General features: G+C 39.8%; 2 protein-coding genes and 1 non-coding gene across 4 annotated transcripts in view; 1 reads left to right on the top strand and 2 right to left on the bottom strand.

Annotated features, from left to right (window-relative positions):
- The window catches only part of JAM2 (junctional adhesion molecule 2), a 410,153-nt gene that overhangs the window by 83,546 nt on the left and 308,932 nt on the right, over positions 1 to 17,675 (bottom strand). The gene's annotated exons all lie outside the window — the stretch shown is intronic.
- The window catches only part of APP (amyloid beta precursor protein), a 275,906-nt gene that overhangs the window by 169,902 nt on the left and 88,329 nt on the right, over positions 1 to 17,675 (top strand). For both annotated transcript variants that reach the window (XM_060150785.1, XM_060150786.1), the window contains exons 7-9: positions 412 to 579; positions 3,109 to 3,165; positions 14,767 to 14,900. In XM_060150785.1, the coding sequence (XP_060006768.1) occupies positions 412 to 579; positions 3,109 to 3,165; positions 14,767 to 14,900 (359 nt within the window). The remainder of the gene's footprint in view (positions 1 to 411; positions 580 to 3,108; positions 3,166 to 14,766; positions 14,901 to 17,675) is intronic.
- On the bottom strand, positions 12,318 to 12,458 carry LOC132521410 (small nucleolar RNA SNORA67). The gene has a single exon (XR_009540860.1). It is a non-coding gene; the product is annotated as a small nucleolar RNA SNORA67 (small nucleolar RNA).

Genomic DNA, 17,675 nt, shown 5'->3' with positions numbered 1-17,675 from the left:
TGCATCATAACCAGACATAATCCTTTTACCTTTAAAGTTGCCTTCAAATTATTTAAAAGAGAAGTTTATTTTTTATAGGGAAGAAATATTTTGATGTGCGCACATCTTCAGGCATTTAATATTATCTGAAAGCACCGAAAAGGTCTGTTCACCTCTAGCTGGAATCCTTTTATTACTACTGAGAGCTACACTCATTAAACCAGACGAGCAGGCACTGCTTTGTATCAGAAGTAATTCCAAAGTCCTGGTAGATAATTAAATTCCTTAGTAAATGTCTGTCAGATGCTGCCGGATAAACCCAGCCCAATTACCACTGGGAGGACTAACGCGTTAAGAATAGTAAACGTGTACATGAACAGCCAGCCGTACCTTTTCATGCTAAATGTGGTTCCCCACATCTCCTCTGATTAGAGGTGTGCTCTGAACAAGCCGAGACGGGGCCATGCCGAGCAATGATCTCCCGCTGGTACTTTGATGTGACTGAAGGGAAGTGCGCCCCGTTCTTTTACGGCGGATGTGGCGGCAACCGAAACAACTTTGACACAGAGGAGTACTGCATGGCCGTGTGTGGCAGCGTCAGTAAGTGGACCTTCCTCCAGCCTGGCCACCTTTTCATCTTTCTCGCCACTGACTCTGCTCTTTGTAACAGACTGGTTTTCCGATGGTTTTCCTGGTTCTCGGGAATGGGTCTGTTGCTACCACTAACCACGTTTCTGTCAATGTCTCTAATTGCCGGGCATCTCCTCCAGGACGTTCGATCATGAGCACACATCTCCGTCTTTCTCTAATAAAGCATGGCCGTGGATGTGTTCTTGTACTAGCTATGGTGCATCCGTCTTGCAGTCTCGAGGGACTTTTGAGTGCTTCTCTTTAAGCCAAGCTGGAGTTGCTGTTTTGTCTTCTCAGCTATTTCTGCAAATGTATACTTACGTGTTTGTCCGTGTACCTCTGTGTTCGGGCCTCTGCATGTGCACTCCACGTGTAAAGAAGGGTTACCACCGGAAGCCTGGCTGATGACGCTTCCGTGCCACTGGCAAGGCGTACTGCCGTGATGAGTATCATTTCATAACACGTGACGTTTATGGTGGTGGCGAGGGAATGGGCTTGAGTTGAGCACATGCACTTCAGATGCCAGAGGATAGAAATGCCCCAGTGGCACCTGAGCTCACACAGGGACGTTTGCGATGGCGAGTTTTCGTGTCTTATCTTGGAATGGACAGAAGAAAACTCCTCACTTAGCGTTAGTGACTAAGGCTCAGGGAATATAATTTTCCAAGCCTTTTTCTCTTCCACTTTAAGTTTTTCATAACTCAGGGGGAATAAATAAATGAAGTCATGATGACTTAAATGCAAGTTGAAACTATTTCCACAGAGATAGTTCTCCAGAGGTAACACACCAAACATTTGGGACCTCTGTTCTTAACAGCCTTTCACATTAAATTCCCTATCTATCTATCTATCTATCTGTCTGTCTGTCTGTCTATCTATCTGCCTACCTGTCTATCTATCTACCTGCCTACCTATGTATCTATCTATCTATTCCACTAGAAGGAAGTGGGATCTACTCAAGGAATAGTTACTCAACTTGATAAATTAAAGGTTAAACTCAATAATTACATGCTTCTCTTTTGAGAGACTCCTGCCTTTTTCCAGTTGTTCTGGTGAGAGCGACAGCCACCATTTCCTGCCTAGGATTCCCAGGGATTATATAAATTGTTTTCCATGTGATCATAAGATTAAGCTAAACAACAAAGGGTCTGCAATATCAACACCTTCTACTGTGAAGCCCAGTATCTAAGTGGAATCTACTGGAAAAGTTCCTGTTGGTCTCTTGGGTGAGAGATGACTCCACTTCTACCCTGTGTGAGAACAGGTTTAGGAACTGGTAACCCCAAGGGCTTCTTTTCTGGCTCTGATGGGAAGATTGTGGCTTCCAGCTCAAAAGACTCCTTTCTTGAGTTTCAAACAAAAACGTTAATTAGGTTGGGTAACTTGGAGGACAATGGCGGATTCTGTTGCCCGGAGCCTCTTGAACAAAGGGCTTTTGTTATAATGATTCTCGGTGGTTTCGCTGCAGTAGGAGATTTCCTGGCAGATTTCCAACTTTTTTCTCCCTTTCCCTGGGGTGGATTTATGTTTTGAAATATAAATATGTATGTGTGGGTATATATACAAATATATACATATATATATAATAAGAAAGAGGGTTTTAAAAGTTATTAGCAGTGATGAATTTCCATCAAGAATTAGAAATTATCAGGCATTCCCTGGCGGTCCCGTGGTTAGGCCGCAGCGCTTCCACTGCAGGGGGCGCAGGTCCAATCCCTAGTCAAGAGAACTAAGATCCTGCATGCCCCGCAGTGCCGCCAAAAAAAAAAAAAAACATTAAAAATTATCCTCCACCCCCCCCCCAAAATCTCACTATTACCCTCACTGCACACCCCCTCCATTTGATTAGTTTGATTTGACTCAGACTGGGAGCAAGAGCCATGGGCACCACAGATCAGATGGAGCCTCTAGAGGTGCTCTGGATGGCACACCCTTTGCCAAGAAATTTGCCAAAGATAGATGCTCCCAACAAAGGTGTAATGGACAAACAGTCAGTACTTAGTTTCAGGGGAGGTGGGTTATAGAATAATGTATCCAGAGAGCAAACACGGGAGGCTGAAGACCAGTTAGAAGAGGGGACAGATGTAAGTGGAGAGTAAAAGCTTCAATCAGTAACCAGAGCCGACGGCCAGGGCTGCCCTTGGAATGGGTGAAAAGAATAGAGATACCATGAAGACGGGACGGATGGGAATTGGTGATCCTGGCACTAAGGAGGGAGATGGGAGCAAGAAATCCTTCCACGGGGTACTGGGATGTACTATCAGAGACAGAATATCCACAATCCAAGATGTGTTTGTGGAAAAATATCTTTTGTTTGTGTGTTTACCGTGGTTCCATGCTGGGGCCCAAGCTCAGGATATTTGTTTAGTTTTTGTTTTTAATTCAATGTTTTCGTTTTTGTTATTTCCTTTGGTCAGTAGAATCGTATGAGTGAGTTTCATCCATCATTCCCATGTTTCCATTTTTGTTTTTAGTTATGTTCTCTTATTTTCTCCATAGTGTCCCAAAGTTTACTCAAGACCACCCAGGAACCTCTTCCCCAAGATCCTGTTAAACGTACGTTGTCATTCACTCAAGGGAGGGGAGGAGGGAGGAGAACGTTGCATGGCTGGACTGTAGCTCCAGCCTCCTCACCTTTGCATGGTTTTGTGTTTCTTGAACACCTGTCTTTTAACCAAATGTTTATTTCCATTGCCTTGCTTGTAATTACGTCTAATTTTGCCAGATAGCTTCCATTGTTGGGCTAAGAGCTTTGACTAAGCTTCTTCTATTTCTGATCAGTTTCCTTTTTATTTCATGTGGTTCTATAAAATATTGTATATACAATGTTATTTTGTGTTTCATTTGGCATCAATATTTTATTTCCTAAAGCTCACAAGATGGCACGATTTAGCAAAAGCCTGTGTGTCTAAGTGACTTGTTTCCCAGAAAAATATTTAATGTGCATGCATAATACTAACTTTATGGACCAGTAACATACGCGAAGGCTTCAGTTGGGTGTGTTTCAAGACAGCTGTTATGCTTTAGGAAATAAACGGTCGCTTTTAGAAATCAAGACCTCTCTGTCCCCTCCCTGAACGCACACTAGTGGGACAGAAGTGCCCATCTTCTGATTTCATCATTAAGATGTAGGGAAAGAGCTTCCTATAAAGAAATATTATATTAACCTACCTTATAACGTCTGTGCATTGTGATGATTTCAGTTGGCCTATCAGTCTAGCTTTGTTTAAAAATGTGTTGTCAAACACACAAATACTCATTTTGAAATGTGGATTATATCCCAGAATAGATTCCTCCAGCATTAGGTTAGGGATGATATATACTACGGATGCTTATGGTTGCTGGGGGAAGAGACACAATTTCAGTTGTAGCTTAGGTATAGTGAAAATTAGCACTTATCTATATCATCCTGGGGAAAGAAAACCTAGTATCACAATTGATGAAGCTAGCGATCTTTTCTTAAAAGAGATAAACTATAGTTGAAAGTATGGCAAGTGGGCAGACATAGAAGAACTAAGGAGAACTCTGGATTTTATACTGTGGGCTTGATAGTACATTGAGCTGCATGGCGTGTTACATTTTTACAAGGCATTTTTCATAGATCATTTCTTTTTCTCAAGAATATTTTGTGGCCATTTTCCTCATTTCCTTTGTGCGTACGAGAAAATGAGGCTTCAAGAGCTTGGCGACTTGTCCCCAGCCAACAAATGTGGCAGGACCAGGTTTGAGACTTAAATGACATGTGTGGCTATGCCCTGCACTCCAAATGGCCAACTATTTGGTTCTGATATTGTTTTCCCGGTTAGAAAAATTACATTTGAGCTTCAGAAACACATTTTAAGAATACAGAAAATCATGGGAAGTGGATGACAGGTATTAAAAACATTTTTTCCTAAATGCCATGAATACAGCGTGTATCAGTAAATTAAATCTTTCCCACCCTTTTACAAAACAGTCATTATTTTTACTTTGTTTCATTTTATATCATTTGTAAGCATATGAAAGAATTGTCTTTTTCTATTTCTATTAATTACTGGGAATGAACATCATCATTCGATAAATTTATTTTCGTGAGGTACTGTACTTGTGTCCTTAACTCTTCAAAACAGACATTGACAATCTCTTGTAATTTTCTCTTTCCCGGTAATTTTCTCCATCTACTTGTAGTGTGTGTGGGATCATGACACCTTTCCATTATAGGAGGGTGAGGGTGATTTTTGGCAGCTGTATTTTCTTGTCTTCCTGCAAAGACTGTTCAATCACAGAAAGTGAAGGGTTTTGCAATGCTAGTACAAACAGACTAGAGAAGACATATAATTTCTAGTTATTTATAGCCTGTGCAGCTATGCTCTCTTATTTATAGCAAAGCTGTACATTTGAATTGAAAAAGTCATAGTCATCTGGAGGTCAAATGCAGATAGCAGACTGGCATTGGAGAAAATGAGCCAGACTGAGAAAGGTGAGCAAGCCCGTTTGATTAGACAGCTGGAGCTTGCCTTTGGCTGCTTCACAACCTAGGGCTAATCGGAGGACATCTTTTTTCACAAAGGTGGGTGGTCTTCTAGGTTTCTCAGTCTGAGTTGCTTCTGGTCAAATAATAAATGTGAAATGAGCTAGACAAAGCTCTTCAGTTAAACTGATAATAAGATTGCTTGTGTGGAGAAAATGTGTGATGGTTTACATTATAAATACAATAATTTTCCTGTCAAGACTTCTTATTATAATTAGGCATTTCTAGATTTTAAATCTTTGTCATAAAAACCGATTTTGAGCATTGCAATTTTAAGGGACACTTGATTTTTTTGGTTTTGTTATCATAGGTAAGAATCTAAACTACAGGTTTCCCATTTGGAATTAAAAATCTTATGAAACTTGAGTTGCTTCTGACATGAATTTTGTGTCTGCCCATTTGGGTTAGGATGATACAAAGGTTTCACATTCACTTGGCCCAGTGCAGTGTTTGTGAACAATAAAATTAGTACAGCAATATTTATTGATAAGTTTATGTTTCAAACATAAACATCATGAGGGTATGATCTTTTTTTCCCCTGGTGTTCTTCCCATCAGATTGCATCTCCAAAGGTAAACAGATGCTTTTCATCTCAAAGAGCATCTTGCCAATTTCAAGTCAGCCAACTGCACCAAGGGGTCTGGCCAAAGAGAATGACCAATGACTTTGACCCCTTTACCTGCAGTGAGTTGTGGCACTGTGAATAACGTACTGTGTGTCCTTTGAATGGAATGTGCCACCTTAGTCCCAGTGTTGCAGTGTCCTGTCATAATACCAAGGCCATCTAGTCTTTGGGCAGACTTGAACCATTGTTCTTAACTATACTTGTTCTTCTGATTGTGAAAGAGCAAATGTTAGTTCCCGTTAACACATTCTCTGATACTAATAGAACTCTGATATTTTTATGAAACTGCCAAGCATTATTAAAAACAATTAAAAGACGCGGTGGTGCATTAAATTACATGTCACATCAGTGCCAATACAATCTATTGTATTGACAAGTATGAGAAGCCACATCTTTTGTATCCAGAAATTGTCAGGATAAAAAGAATGTTTTTTTTTTTCCACCAAGCTACCATAGTGAAAAGCCCTAAGGTTGAAAAGAATTGATTTGCTCAGCAAACCAGCATCTAACAAAAAAGGAAAAAAAAGTTCATTTACTAAGAACAGTAAAAACTGCTCATTATGTATATGCTCTGTTCTTTAGCTACAATATTTCCAAAGAAGAGTAATTAAATAGTTTAATAAAAGAGTCGACAAAAAATTTCTGTAAAAGACCAAAGAGTCAGTTTTTTAGTTCCACAGGCCCAATGGTCTCTGTTATAAGTACTCAACGCGTCAGTTGAAAGCAGCCTCAGACAATAGGTAAATGAATAGATACAGCTGTGTTCCCAATAAAACATTATTTACCAAAAGAGACCAGCAGGCCAACCCCTGGTTTAATAAAGCTGTTACTTTTGAGCCTGGGACATGCCGGTACTAAGCTAGGTATTTCAAGGGACACCAGCAAACTAAACCAGATACCCTACTTTCAATAACTTGACAGTTTTATCAATGTGATGAGACTCAAGTATGTGCTGGAATTAAATAACAATATAAACTAAAATGCACAAGTGGAGGGAAACATGGCTGTGGAAGCCTGGAGTAGAATGAAGTTGGTTTTATCCTTAAGACCTCCATAGAGATTAACAGTGCCATGTGACTTTTATGGTTACAGTTTCTATGAAAGTGGACAATACTGAAGAGTGTGACTTTTTGAACGCATCTGTTGAGCATCAAGTGACGGTGGCAGGTCATCCCTTTATGATCCACCATTAATGAAATAGAGCATAGCTCTGACAAATGGACAAAAAACAATAACTGAAGGTTAAGACATCCTAGATGCCAGTGATTGTTGCTATGGCCTCACATATGGTTTTTAGATTCAGACTTGAAGTTGCTCTTATATTGGTGCATTGTGCTAAATAGGATATAGACATTAATAAAAATAACACCAGCATTGATTCATTCATGCTCATTTCACATATTTGACAAAATCCCCACATCAGTACATGTCCATAAGACATAAAAAAGAAATGTAGCTTGACTAGAGTAAATGCAGCATAGATTACATTCTTATTAACTTATGTCCACACGATGCACTGATAGTCTGCCAACTATGACTGCACTGACTATAAAATAAGTGTGTTACAAGGGCATGTCAGGGGAAAGTGCCTTTGTTCTTTTTTTTGTAGAGTCTGGTCACACATGTAAGGATCGCAGACTATTTTCACCTTATAAATGTCTCATCTAACTGGGACTTGATAAATACTTGAGTTTAGAATGCATTAGGGATCTTAGTTATTTTGCAATTAGAGAAATGGAGAGACTTTTTTTCTCTTTTTTAAAGTTGGGGTGTCAGTCTCTAAGCTCTGCCGTGTGGAGAGATGAAATTTTTGCATCAGATCTTCCTTTACAGGTTTGTATTTCCTGTATATAAATTATCCTCATTGTCACCCATCATATAAATCACAGCCATTTCATGTGACAGCATTGCTAGCTCTGTATAAAATAGGATTTTCAATGATGAGGCAATGACTGTATGGGTCTTAATTTACTTTTATCTTCTGTTGTCAATGCTATAGAGATAAATTGCCTTTTTGCTGATGAAAGGAGACCAACCAAATTTTCTTGTTAGACTCTAACATTAGTATATTGACTACATGCCATTTATGACCTCTGTTTAGAGAGGTAGTCATAGTTGTTACTGTTTGAAGATGCGGTTATTTCTCCTTTTGCATCCTGAGCCCGTTATGACCTTACAATTATATGTCACCCTAGAGATTGAGGAGACAAACGGGATATCAAAATGATAGCGGCAATTTTTCACCATGTCCCTACTTTTGACGCCCCGTTCTTGCTGTTTTTAATATGAATAGGAGAGGGGCACTATGCAGTGATTACAGAATCAGAACTAAAAGGAGCATTTGGTGCATTTGCAGTTAAATTTGATGGTGTCCCTGATACGGAGGTTCTCCATCCGTGCCAAAAAAAGTGCTCTCTACCACATTCTAAGACCATAACCGTCTCTACCTTATTTGATGTAACGCCCCTTACAATTATTAAATTTTCTGGGGGAAACACAGGAATGAAAAGGTTTCATTGCCACCATGTCGCCAACGATGGTGGTATATTTTGTGGCAGGAACATTAGGTGCAGCTCGAGGGTTTGCTAACAAATTGAAAGCAAATCTGCTCCCCTCTCCCACCATCCTCACCGCACAAAAAATAGAGCTCTGCCTGACACTAAGAGAGGAGATCATAGTGTGAAGTGGAAATGTTGTGACAGGCATTGATGCATCATTATCAAAACTGAAATGAACCTTCACCAACATGTGAAAATAACGTCTCCCTTAGTATCTGGTTACCCTATGGTTTAGGAAACAGCATTTTGGGGTGAGAAAAAAAAGTAAATCTGTGCTCTTTCTCTTGTCTCTCTGTGTGGGTATTGGGGGGTACCTTCCATGAGAACCCCTTACCAACTTCCTGCTACTTTTCCAAGCCACCCTCATCTTCATCTTTTACTCTTAAAAGATCATCTTCTGCTTTGTCCCTTAACAGACAGAACGATCCTTTTAAAACACATCACATCACATTTTTCTCTCCTCAAAACAATCCCCATGGGTTCCTGACAGCCTTTACCATGGCTTCAAGGCCCTTCGTGATCTGTCCCTATTTCCTTTCTGCCTGTCTCACTACTCTCTCCCTTGCTTCCTCTGCTCTGGTCACACAGACCTTGCTCATCTTGGAATTTTCCCGTTTCCAGGCATACTCACTTCCAAAGGCCTTTGTGCTAGTTTCTTCATTTGCCTGTTCTTCCAGCAGGTAACTGGGAAGTAAGGCTTCAGTTCAGCCCTTTGTCTAAACGTCACCTTCTCAATTAGACTGAGCCTGGCCCACCTACTTACTGCTGCAGTGTCCCCCCTCCTTCCCCGGAACTCTTTTCTTAACCCTGATCTTTCTTTCTTTTTCTCCATAACACAAGTCACATTCTAACAATATGATTTATTGTTGTCTTCGTGTGTGTGTGTGTGTTGTGTGTGTGTGTCCTGTTCGTTTCTCTCACTAGAATATAATTCCACCAGGACAAGTGTCTTTGTTTCACTCATTGGTTTCTGCCATATGCCTCACAGGTACTAGGGGCTGTAATACCTGTTGATTTGGTGAAAGGAGGAATAAAGAAATGAACAAGCACACTCGAGGCATCAGAGTCTACATCCAAGCTGCTATGCAGCTCCTCAGATACCTCTGACCTCCCAGGATTGCAAAAAAGACAAAAGAGATAAGGCTTATATCAAAAGCATTAGTCATCCAGTCCACATTGAGGCAGTAACGTGCTATGAATTGGAACTGCGTTTCTGTTGCATGTTTTCATTTGGTATTACATTAAACACCCATTCTCAGTATTAAAAGGTCTATGTCTTAACTATATTCCATAAGGCTGTTATGAGACTAGACTAAGAAAATCAATATGAAGGTCATTTAAAAGTCAAAAGCCCATGCACCGTGATGGTGAGACTGCTGCTAATTATTTGCCAGCTGAATAGGTCAAAACATAGAGCTTAAGATGTTTAAGTCTGGTTTTCTGCGGAAGGGTGAATAGACCCAGTGAGCCTGCTTGCAGGAGGTACAAAGGAGCATGTTTGAGCTGAGGCCAGAGGCCAAAAGATCATTTGGATTCAAGCTCAGTGGGTTCTCTCTCCTGACCTGCTTCATAACCCTACTTCTGCTGCTGAAACGTTGGTTGGTGGTCATTTACCAGATAGCATTCAGGGCAGGAAACTGTTTGTTAGAAAATAGGCTGGCAGTTATCATAACAAAGCATATCTTTTGCCTGTACAGGTTGGTCATCAACAAACCAAACCCTTTCCAGTACCCCAGACATGTCGATTAGCCCCTTACTGCTCTAAGTATTAACTTTATAGCCTCTTCATGGCTTAGTCATCCTAAATTCAGACTGACTTGTGTTGTGTCTGGGGATGTGAGTATGTTAAGTGACAGTATTTCCTTACTACACAGTAAATGTATATAAGAGGGTAATGTTTTCTCCTCCCCACCTGTTAAATGAGAACACATGTAAAGTGCCTAGCGCAGTAGACGCTAATGAAGGGAGGGTATTATTATTTGGCCAACCTGGAAATCTGAGCCTGTATCACAGTTTCTAAGGAACCTCAAAGGTCTCTGAACAGGATAACTGCTTTGTGCTTTTTGTTTAAAAAACACAACAAAAATAAACCCTCCTAAAAGTCGATTTGTTTCTGCTTTCTAAGCGGTTTAAGTGACTCATGATATACAGCTTCCTGTTCCTTTGTGCCCTGGAACATTCCTGACATGCCTTGAGCTGCTCCTTTCCCAAAAGGATGCACCTTGAAAGAGTAAGGGCGTTAAGGCACAGGTTTTCCTGCCCCTACCCACCCATCCTTGTTATCATGTCTCTGGCCTACCATGGTCATGATCACAAAATGGCAGCCAGTCCTTCTATGACCATGTGTTTAGGATGTAGGAAAATTAGGGGAAATAGAAGCTGAGCTCTCTGCACAAACTTAAAACGTCTTCCCCTTTCTCCTCACCAGCTGCAAGGTAGTGATAATATACTAAATTCATTTTAAAGTATTAAGAAATACCATCATTCTTCTCTCTTTGACTGGTCAGTGATCTAATTTGCTGATTGGTATGAATACAGGAAATTTTCAATTACTTAAACCAATTGAGATGGAGGGCTAGTATGAATGACTACAATGTTTGAATTAAAAATTAAAAGAGGGCTTCCCTGGTGGCGCAGTGGTTGAGAGTCAGCCTGCCGATGCAGGGGACACGGGTTCGTGCCCCGGTCCGGGAAGATCCCACATGCCGCGGAGCGGCTGGGCCCGTGAGCCATGGCCGCTGAGCCTGCGTGTCCGGAGCCTGTGCTCCGCAACGGGAGAGGCCGCAGGGGTGAGGGGCCCGCGCACCGCAAAAAAAAAAAAAAAAATTAAAAGAGAGATAGCTTCTCTTAAAGTCCTCAACTAAAGAAAGTATCAGGGGCCACTAACAAGGATTTACTGAGAAATATTTCTCAATTAAATGGAATAAATCTGTAATACAAGATTTGTATTTATTTCCTTGTTCCTAAAATGTAAGTTTTAATACTTAAAATATTCTTCATCCTGTTAAATATACCTCGCTTGCTCGGTTCTTTCTTACTGTTTTATTCTTAATATTGCAAAGCTACATTTCAACTTAGACTAATGAGATTACAGTGACTAGGATTTTAGTGTTTCTCTCCATAAAACAGTAGATTTGCAAATCACAAGAGTCAGAGAAAACCATAAAGTTGGAGAATCTTTCTACTTATATAGTAACTTTTACAATTTCAGTTTTCCAAAGAGGGTGCCATGCTATGGTTACAGCAACTTACAGCAGATAGTTACCTTGATCTGTAAATATGATCCCAAACATTTATACATTTTCATCTGTTCAAAATGTGAAATATAGTTTGCCTAATTATATCATTCTGCCAGATTGTCCTATGCCAAAAGAACTTTAACTTGTTCTCATTTGCTACCAGAAAAGATGAGAAAATGTTTAAAATCATGGGGAAAAATGCTAAATACCACTTCCATTTCAAGTGCGGACATGGTTAAGTTAAAAATACATGCATATTGAGTTGCTTAAGCTGATGCAGAAAAACATTTACCTTTGTTTTTTTTTGTTTTTTTTTTTTGCCTCAAAAAGTGACATTTATTCAAAGAAGAAAAAAAAAAGAAAAAAATGACAAGCTGTCCATCCCTTGACTCCCTTCCCTCCCCCCTCCTGCTGCTCCTCAGCGCCCCCCAAGGACTGAGCCCTGGCTGGGGCTAGGTAGCAGAACAGCCCATCTCAGATGAGGTCAGCAACACTGAGGGGCATCTCCTCAATGGAGGTGTTGTAGAAGGTCTCAATGTCTCGAAGAGTCCTCTTGTCTTCTTCTGTCACCATGTTAATAGCCACACCCTTACGGCCAAAGCGGCCACCTCGACCGATTCTGTGGATGTAGTTTTCCCTGTTGGTGGGGAGGTCATAGTTGATGACTAAGGAAACCTGCTGCACATCGATGCCTCTGGCCTATGTCCAGAAAAAAGGCAGCTTCGGTGTGTGAATGAGAGGACACCCTAAGTCTATCCAGAAAGAGACTTAAGCATACATGTAGGCAGCCAAAGGAAGGCAAGGAAACAAACATCCCCTCTCCCCAGAAACCAGAGGCGTGCCAGATTTTATTCCAAGTTGCTACTTTCCTGAAGAGGGGCACTAGCAGGCCCCTTGGAAGAGGGAATACCTTGGATTACCTTTGTTTTTTAACAACAAAAAAAAATTTAATTGAAAATTATTTTTCAGTGTTAAAAATTAGGATACATTTTCAATAATTTCAGCCTTTTATGCAGGTCATACCAAAACTTTTTAGAAAAGTACCTATTACTTTTCCTATCCATGGTACTTCATGATACTGTGTGTAATTCATTTTCAGTGGATGTGAAATAAAAGTAGCTCATTTTTCCTATGGTTAGGATAAGTGCTGAGATTTGAATTAGGATGCAATAATGAGCAAAGGAGGGAAGGGCGCTAACATGAATGAAGTGCCATGTGTGCTACCCTTTCTGCAGGGTGACTGCCACATGGTATAGCTTCTCATTTTCCCAGCACTCCTAGTATGTTGGCCTGTTGTCACCACTTGATAGATGAATAAACTAGAACATGGAGTGCTTAAGTTCCTTGCTCTGGGTCACAACTAACCTAAGATCAAGATGTTATTGAAATCAAGGTGTGCCTGATTACACAGTTCATGTTCTTTGCTTCTTTCTTTCTTTGTGCTGCTGAAATACACCTCCCCCTTGTCTATTACACAGAAGACAGTGGGGGGGGGGGCAGATGTCTTTCAATAGGTATGCCCTGTGCCAATCCCAGACCAGTTGACTCAAAATCCCCTGGTATTTTGAAAACAATTCCAGGAATATGCCCTGAAGTGAAGTATCCTTCCACTTCAGAGCAACGTCTGCATTGACAACTAAACTGCTTTTATTTTGTAAAGAAAGAATTATTAAACAGTGATTGAAGTAGAAGGGAAGAAATCCGAATGAATAGTTCTCTTTAAATTTATTACTTAATTATATAACAAGAAAGCTTTCTCGTTTTGGTTCAAATCTTGGAGCCTTCAGATGGGGAATTTTCAGATGTTTTCTTGAAACATGCGTAAAAGACACCTATCTTACAGTTTAGTTTCAAAATGACCTAGCAATTAATTCTTCTCATTTAAGTTCTTTTGGGGTTATTGTATCTCAGATATCTTAGATGAGATTAGGGAAGAAGAATACTTAGAACACTGGAGATAGTTGAGTAATCTTTTGAATAAAACACATAAATTGATTCGACCTGAGAACACAGTGAAAACAAACACCTAATTTCATTTTTCTGGTTGAACATGCTTTTTTTTGGCTGCATTGGGTCTTCGTTGCTGCTGCGCACGGGCTTTCTCTAGTTGTGGCGAACGGGGGCTGCTCTTTGTTGCGATGTGCAGGCTTCTCATTGCAGTGGCTTCTCTTGTTGTGGAGCATGGGCTCTAGGGCGTGCAGGCTCAGTAGTTGTGGCGCATGGGCTTAGTTGCTCTGCAGCATGTGGGATCTTCCCAGACCAGGGATCAAACTCATGTCCCCTGCATTGGAAGGCAGATTCTTAATCACTGCGCCACCAGCGAAGTCCCAGGCTTTCTTGTTTAAATCAAAATCTTGTTTTCTTTTCATGTTGTTTTTTTTTTTTAATAAGCTCATAAATACTCTGAATTCTCACTAGTCATTACTGATCTTTTGTACAACTGCTGGTATAAGCATTATAAATCACTTGGCTCATGAGTTTCAGACATTTTTGCTTTATAGTACTCTTCAGTTTTATGGGTATTTATTTTTCCACATAATATAGCAGTATATGCTGCAATTCAGTAATACTGCTCAGCAGTATTAGTGGAATTCAAAGTAGAAATCACTTTCCTTTTGACAACTAGTATAATGAATTGGTTGACTATTGCCAAATTTGTGAAGGCAGGAAGATCTTTTTGTAATTTCAAAAATGAACTTGACATTTATGAGTTTTTTGGTACTGTTTCAAATACTGCTCACCAGCTATCTAAAATATATAGTGTAGGATTTATCTTTACTCTGAGGTGCATTTATTCTGCATAGGCTAATTTCGAGATTTCTTTGGGTTTTTCAGGAATCTTAAGGTGTGATACTGATACCACCATTTACTTTCAAGGTTACAAACATTAATCTAGCAAGGCATAGGTATTTGGTGCAACATGTGTGTATTAAACACCAACTGTTTTTACTCTATGCATGCTTGTTTTGCAAAGAATTTTAAATATAATACTGTAATCGCAAAATGGACTGTTTTCAAGATTTTCCTTCACCCTATCCTTGAAAGGGGGGAAAGACATCCTTACTGTGCTGCAAAATGTCTCGTGGTCTCTTAAACAGCATTAACATCTTGTATGTGCTTCTTTACTAAGTTCTTTGTTCTGGAATAAACGGAAAATAGGGCTTTCTTTGAAATGACTGGGTAGTCTGTCACTCTCCTCAAGCCTTCTTTCCTTCTACTTTATAGTTCCTACAACAGCAGCCAGCACCCCTGACGCCGTTGACAAGTATCTCGAGACACCTGGAGATGAGAATGAACATGCCCATTTCCAGAAAGCCAAAGAGAGGCTGGAGGCCAAGCACCGCGAGAGGATGTCCCAGGTACATGTGAATTTCCATCCTTCAGTCGTACAATACTGGGGAAATCTGGATTTGCCTCTGCCTCAGAGTCTCCCCAGGGGCCCTATGGTTGATGAATGCCTAGGGGTGGGTAAGGCTCTAATTTTATCCAGATCTTAAAGACATAACATTTTAATTGTAAATGTTTTCAACAAGGGCACCGATTTGGGGCTTTTTGCATTCTCCCTGAACTTGCCACCTAGGAAAGACCCAGGTATAGTAAGTATAGTAAGATTTTATAAGCACAAATTAAGTTGTGTGTACACCTTTCTTGATGGTTTTGTCACTCTGTTTAGCGTAGTCCTGTAATGGTGTTGTAAATTAAAATCACTTAAAATGTTCGTTAGCAAAGATGAATATTTTTGTATGGAATACCAAATTACGAAAACTTTGAACCTAACATTTCTTACCGAGTTAACTCATAGGACTCCCCCAGGAGCTTAAAACCAAAGTGAACCATAATGATCATTTCATCTAGTCCCATAAATGACAGATAATGCAGTAAACTTTCAAGCGTTTAGCTTCCCACTCTAGAACAAAGCAATATAAGTAACACAGAGAGGCATTCGGAACCCAAGCCTTTCTTGCTCCTAGTACAGTGCTCTTTTCACTACATTGTGCTACAAATCCTGTTTTTTTTAATCATGTTCTTTATGAAACAAAAAATTGTTTCCAAAACAACTAATTTACATGTAATAGTACCAACTACAATTTAAGTTATGCCTGCTACCAGGTGCTAGATGTTGTATTAGAGGTAGATAATACTGAGGATTTTAGTCCTTTGTCAGATTCTTTTTTTTTTTTTTTAACGTGGACCATTTCTAAAGTCTTTATTGAATTTGTTACAATATTGCTTCTGTTTTATGTTTGGTTTTTTGGCCCTGAGGCATGTGGGACCTTAGCTCCCCAACCAGGGATCAAACCCTCACCCACCGCATTGGAAGGCGAAGTCTATAACCACTAGACTGCCAGGGAAGTTCCCTTTCTCAGATTCTTTATTCATTCGTTCAGTCGTTCAACAAATACGTATCCATCACTTACTTGCCAATCACCGTTCCAACTCATAGTCTATACCCTGAAGAGTGAACATGAAGAAATAATAGGAAAAGTCAGATTCAAGGAAACATAACTGAGTGAATGAAGAAAGAAAAATAGGGTTTTTCTTTAGGAAAGATACACACAATATGTAATCACTGTTGAGAAGGAGTAGGACGGCTATCAGCTGCCATACTTATTGCCACTGAAAAGACATCTTTTAAACTTAAATCCTGTCTCACTACTTGTTTCTGAAGCTCTCAGAACCTTGTTATTGCCCACAAAATCCATTTGTGGGAAAATGAAGGCCCCAAAAAGAAACAGAGCAAAATAAACACTGAACGCTCAGCTTGGCATTTCCAGCGCCTGCCCCCTCACCCAACCTCCTGCACCCCAAATCCAGTCATCTTACTTCCTCTCCCACCTCAACTGCTACCGTCGTCATATGGGCAGCCTTAAACCACTCTGCTCAACATACGCTAAACCCATCACGGCCTCTCTCTGCTCTCAGCATTGATCTCTGGAAAGGTGTCCCACTCTTCTTCACACCGGCACATCTCAGCCGTTCCTTACACTCACGTAGTCCTCAGAGTGAGATAAGCAGTCACTGCTCTTTTGCATTTAACTAAATATTTGCTCACCAGTTTTATTCCTCCAGCTGGATTGTAAACGTTTAGTCCCTATACATTTATATAAGTACCTTCCTAACCTTGCATTTCTATCTTGAACCCACTTAGTCATTATTTTTTAAAAAAATACAGATTCTGAATTTTTTCCATTATTTATTGGTCATTTTGAGCCTGTTAATAGCACTGATTTTAACTACTCTTTCAGATATTATAGATCTGTCCTAGAATAGTAACTTTATTTTAGCACACCTATTTAAGCCATGACTTAGTTCATATATGTTTTAATGGACTTTCTTCACCTTTTAGTTACTACCTATATCTGAGATAATTTAAAGAATGTTATCCTGGAGCAGAGAATGTTGTCTCTTAGATTCCAGGGATCATAGACGTATGAGATGCTTGAGATCAACATTTATCATCATGATCGATGGTACTGAATCCTGGAGACTGTTTGAACTTGCCTGCCTCTTAAATCTCTCTGTATTACTTGTCATTTTCTCTGCATTGAAACAGCAAAGTCTTTGAATATCCATAAATCCGGATGATACTGATACTTTCATGCATGCAGTGGAAAATTGCTTTATAAGACTATATGGGGCCACTGTGAAGTCTAGATCCTGAGAATTTTTAATTTAAAAATTTCATCTTTTAAAATGATTTTTATTACAGTTTTTTTTATTATTTGTTTTCTTACGATACAGAGAATTTGGGGCTTTTGTTGTTGCTGGGGCTCATGATAACTCTGAACTTACAGATTTCTGTTGTTCTATGTTATGAATAGTATCTAGCAAATATAAGAAGGTGCACGATCATTTATTCCATATGATTTTAACAGTTTTACTATATCCTTAAAGTAAGGTTCTTCAAAATGGAAGTTGACCTTTCTCTACATTTATTATTTTTACGATAGAAGCATCAACATCTTAGGAACGGCCTTTTCTCCTGTCACCAAATATAAATAAACTTAGCTCATCTGTTGGATTTGCCATTTTATAATGGCTAATTGGGCCACAGGGGACAAAAGCATGGTCTTTAGAGCCACAGAGATCTCGGTTTATATCCTTCCTTCTCCATTTTTTTCCTGCATAACTTT

Source organism: Lagenorhynchus albirostris, chromosome 5 (genome assembly GCF_949774975.1).
Source record: "Lagenorhynchus albirostris chromosome 5, mLagAlb1.1, whole genome shotgun sequence".
NCBI classification, from domain to species: domain Eukaryota; kingdom Metazoa; phylum Chordata; class Mammalia; order Artiodactyla; family Delphinidae; genus Lagenorhynchus; species Lagenorhynchus albirostris.
The sequence above is the reverse complement of the archived record's forward strand: the minus strand, read 5'-3'. Positions and strand labels throughout refer to the sequence as shown.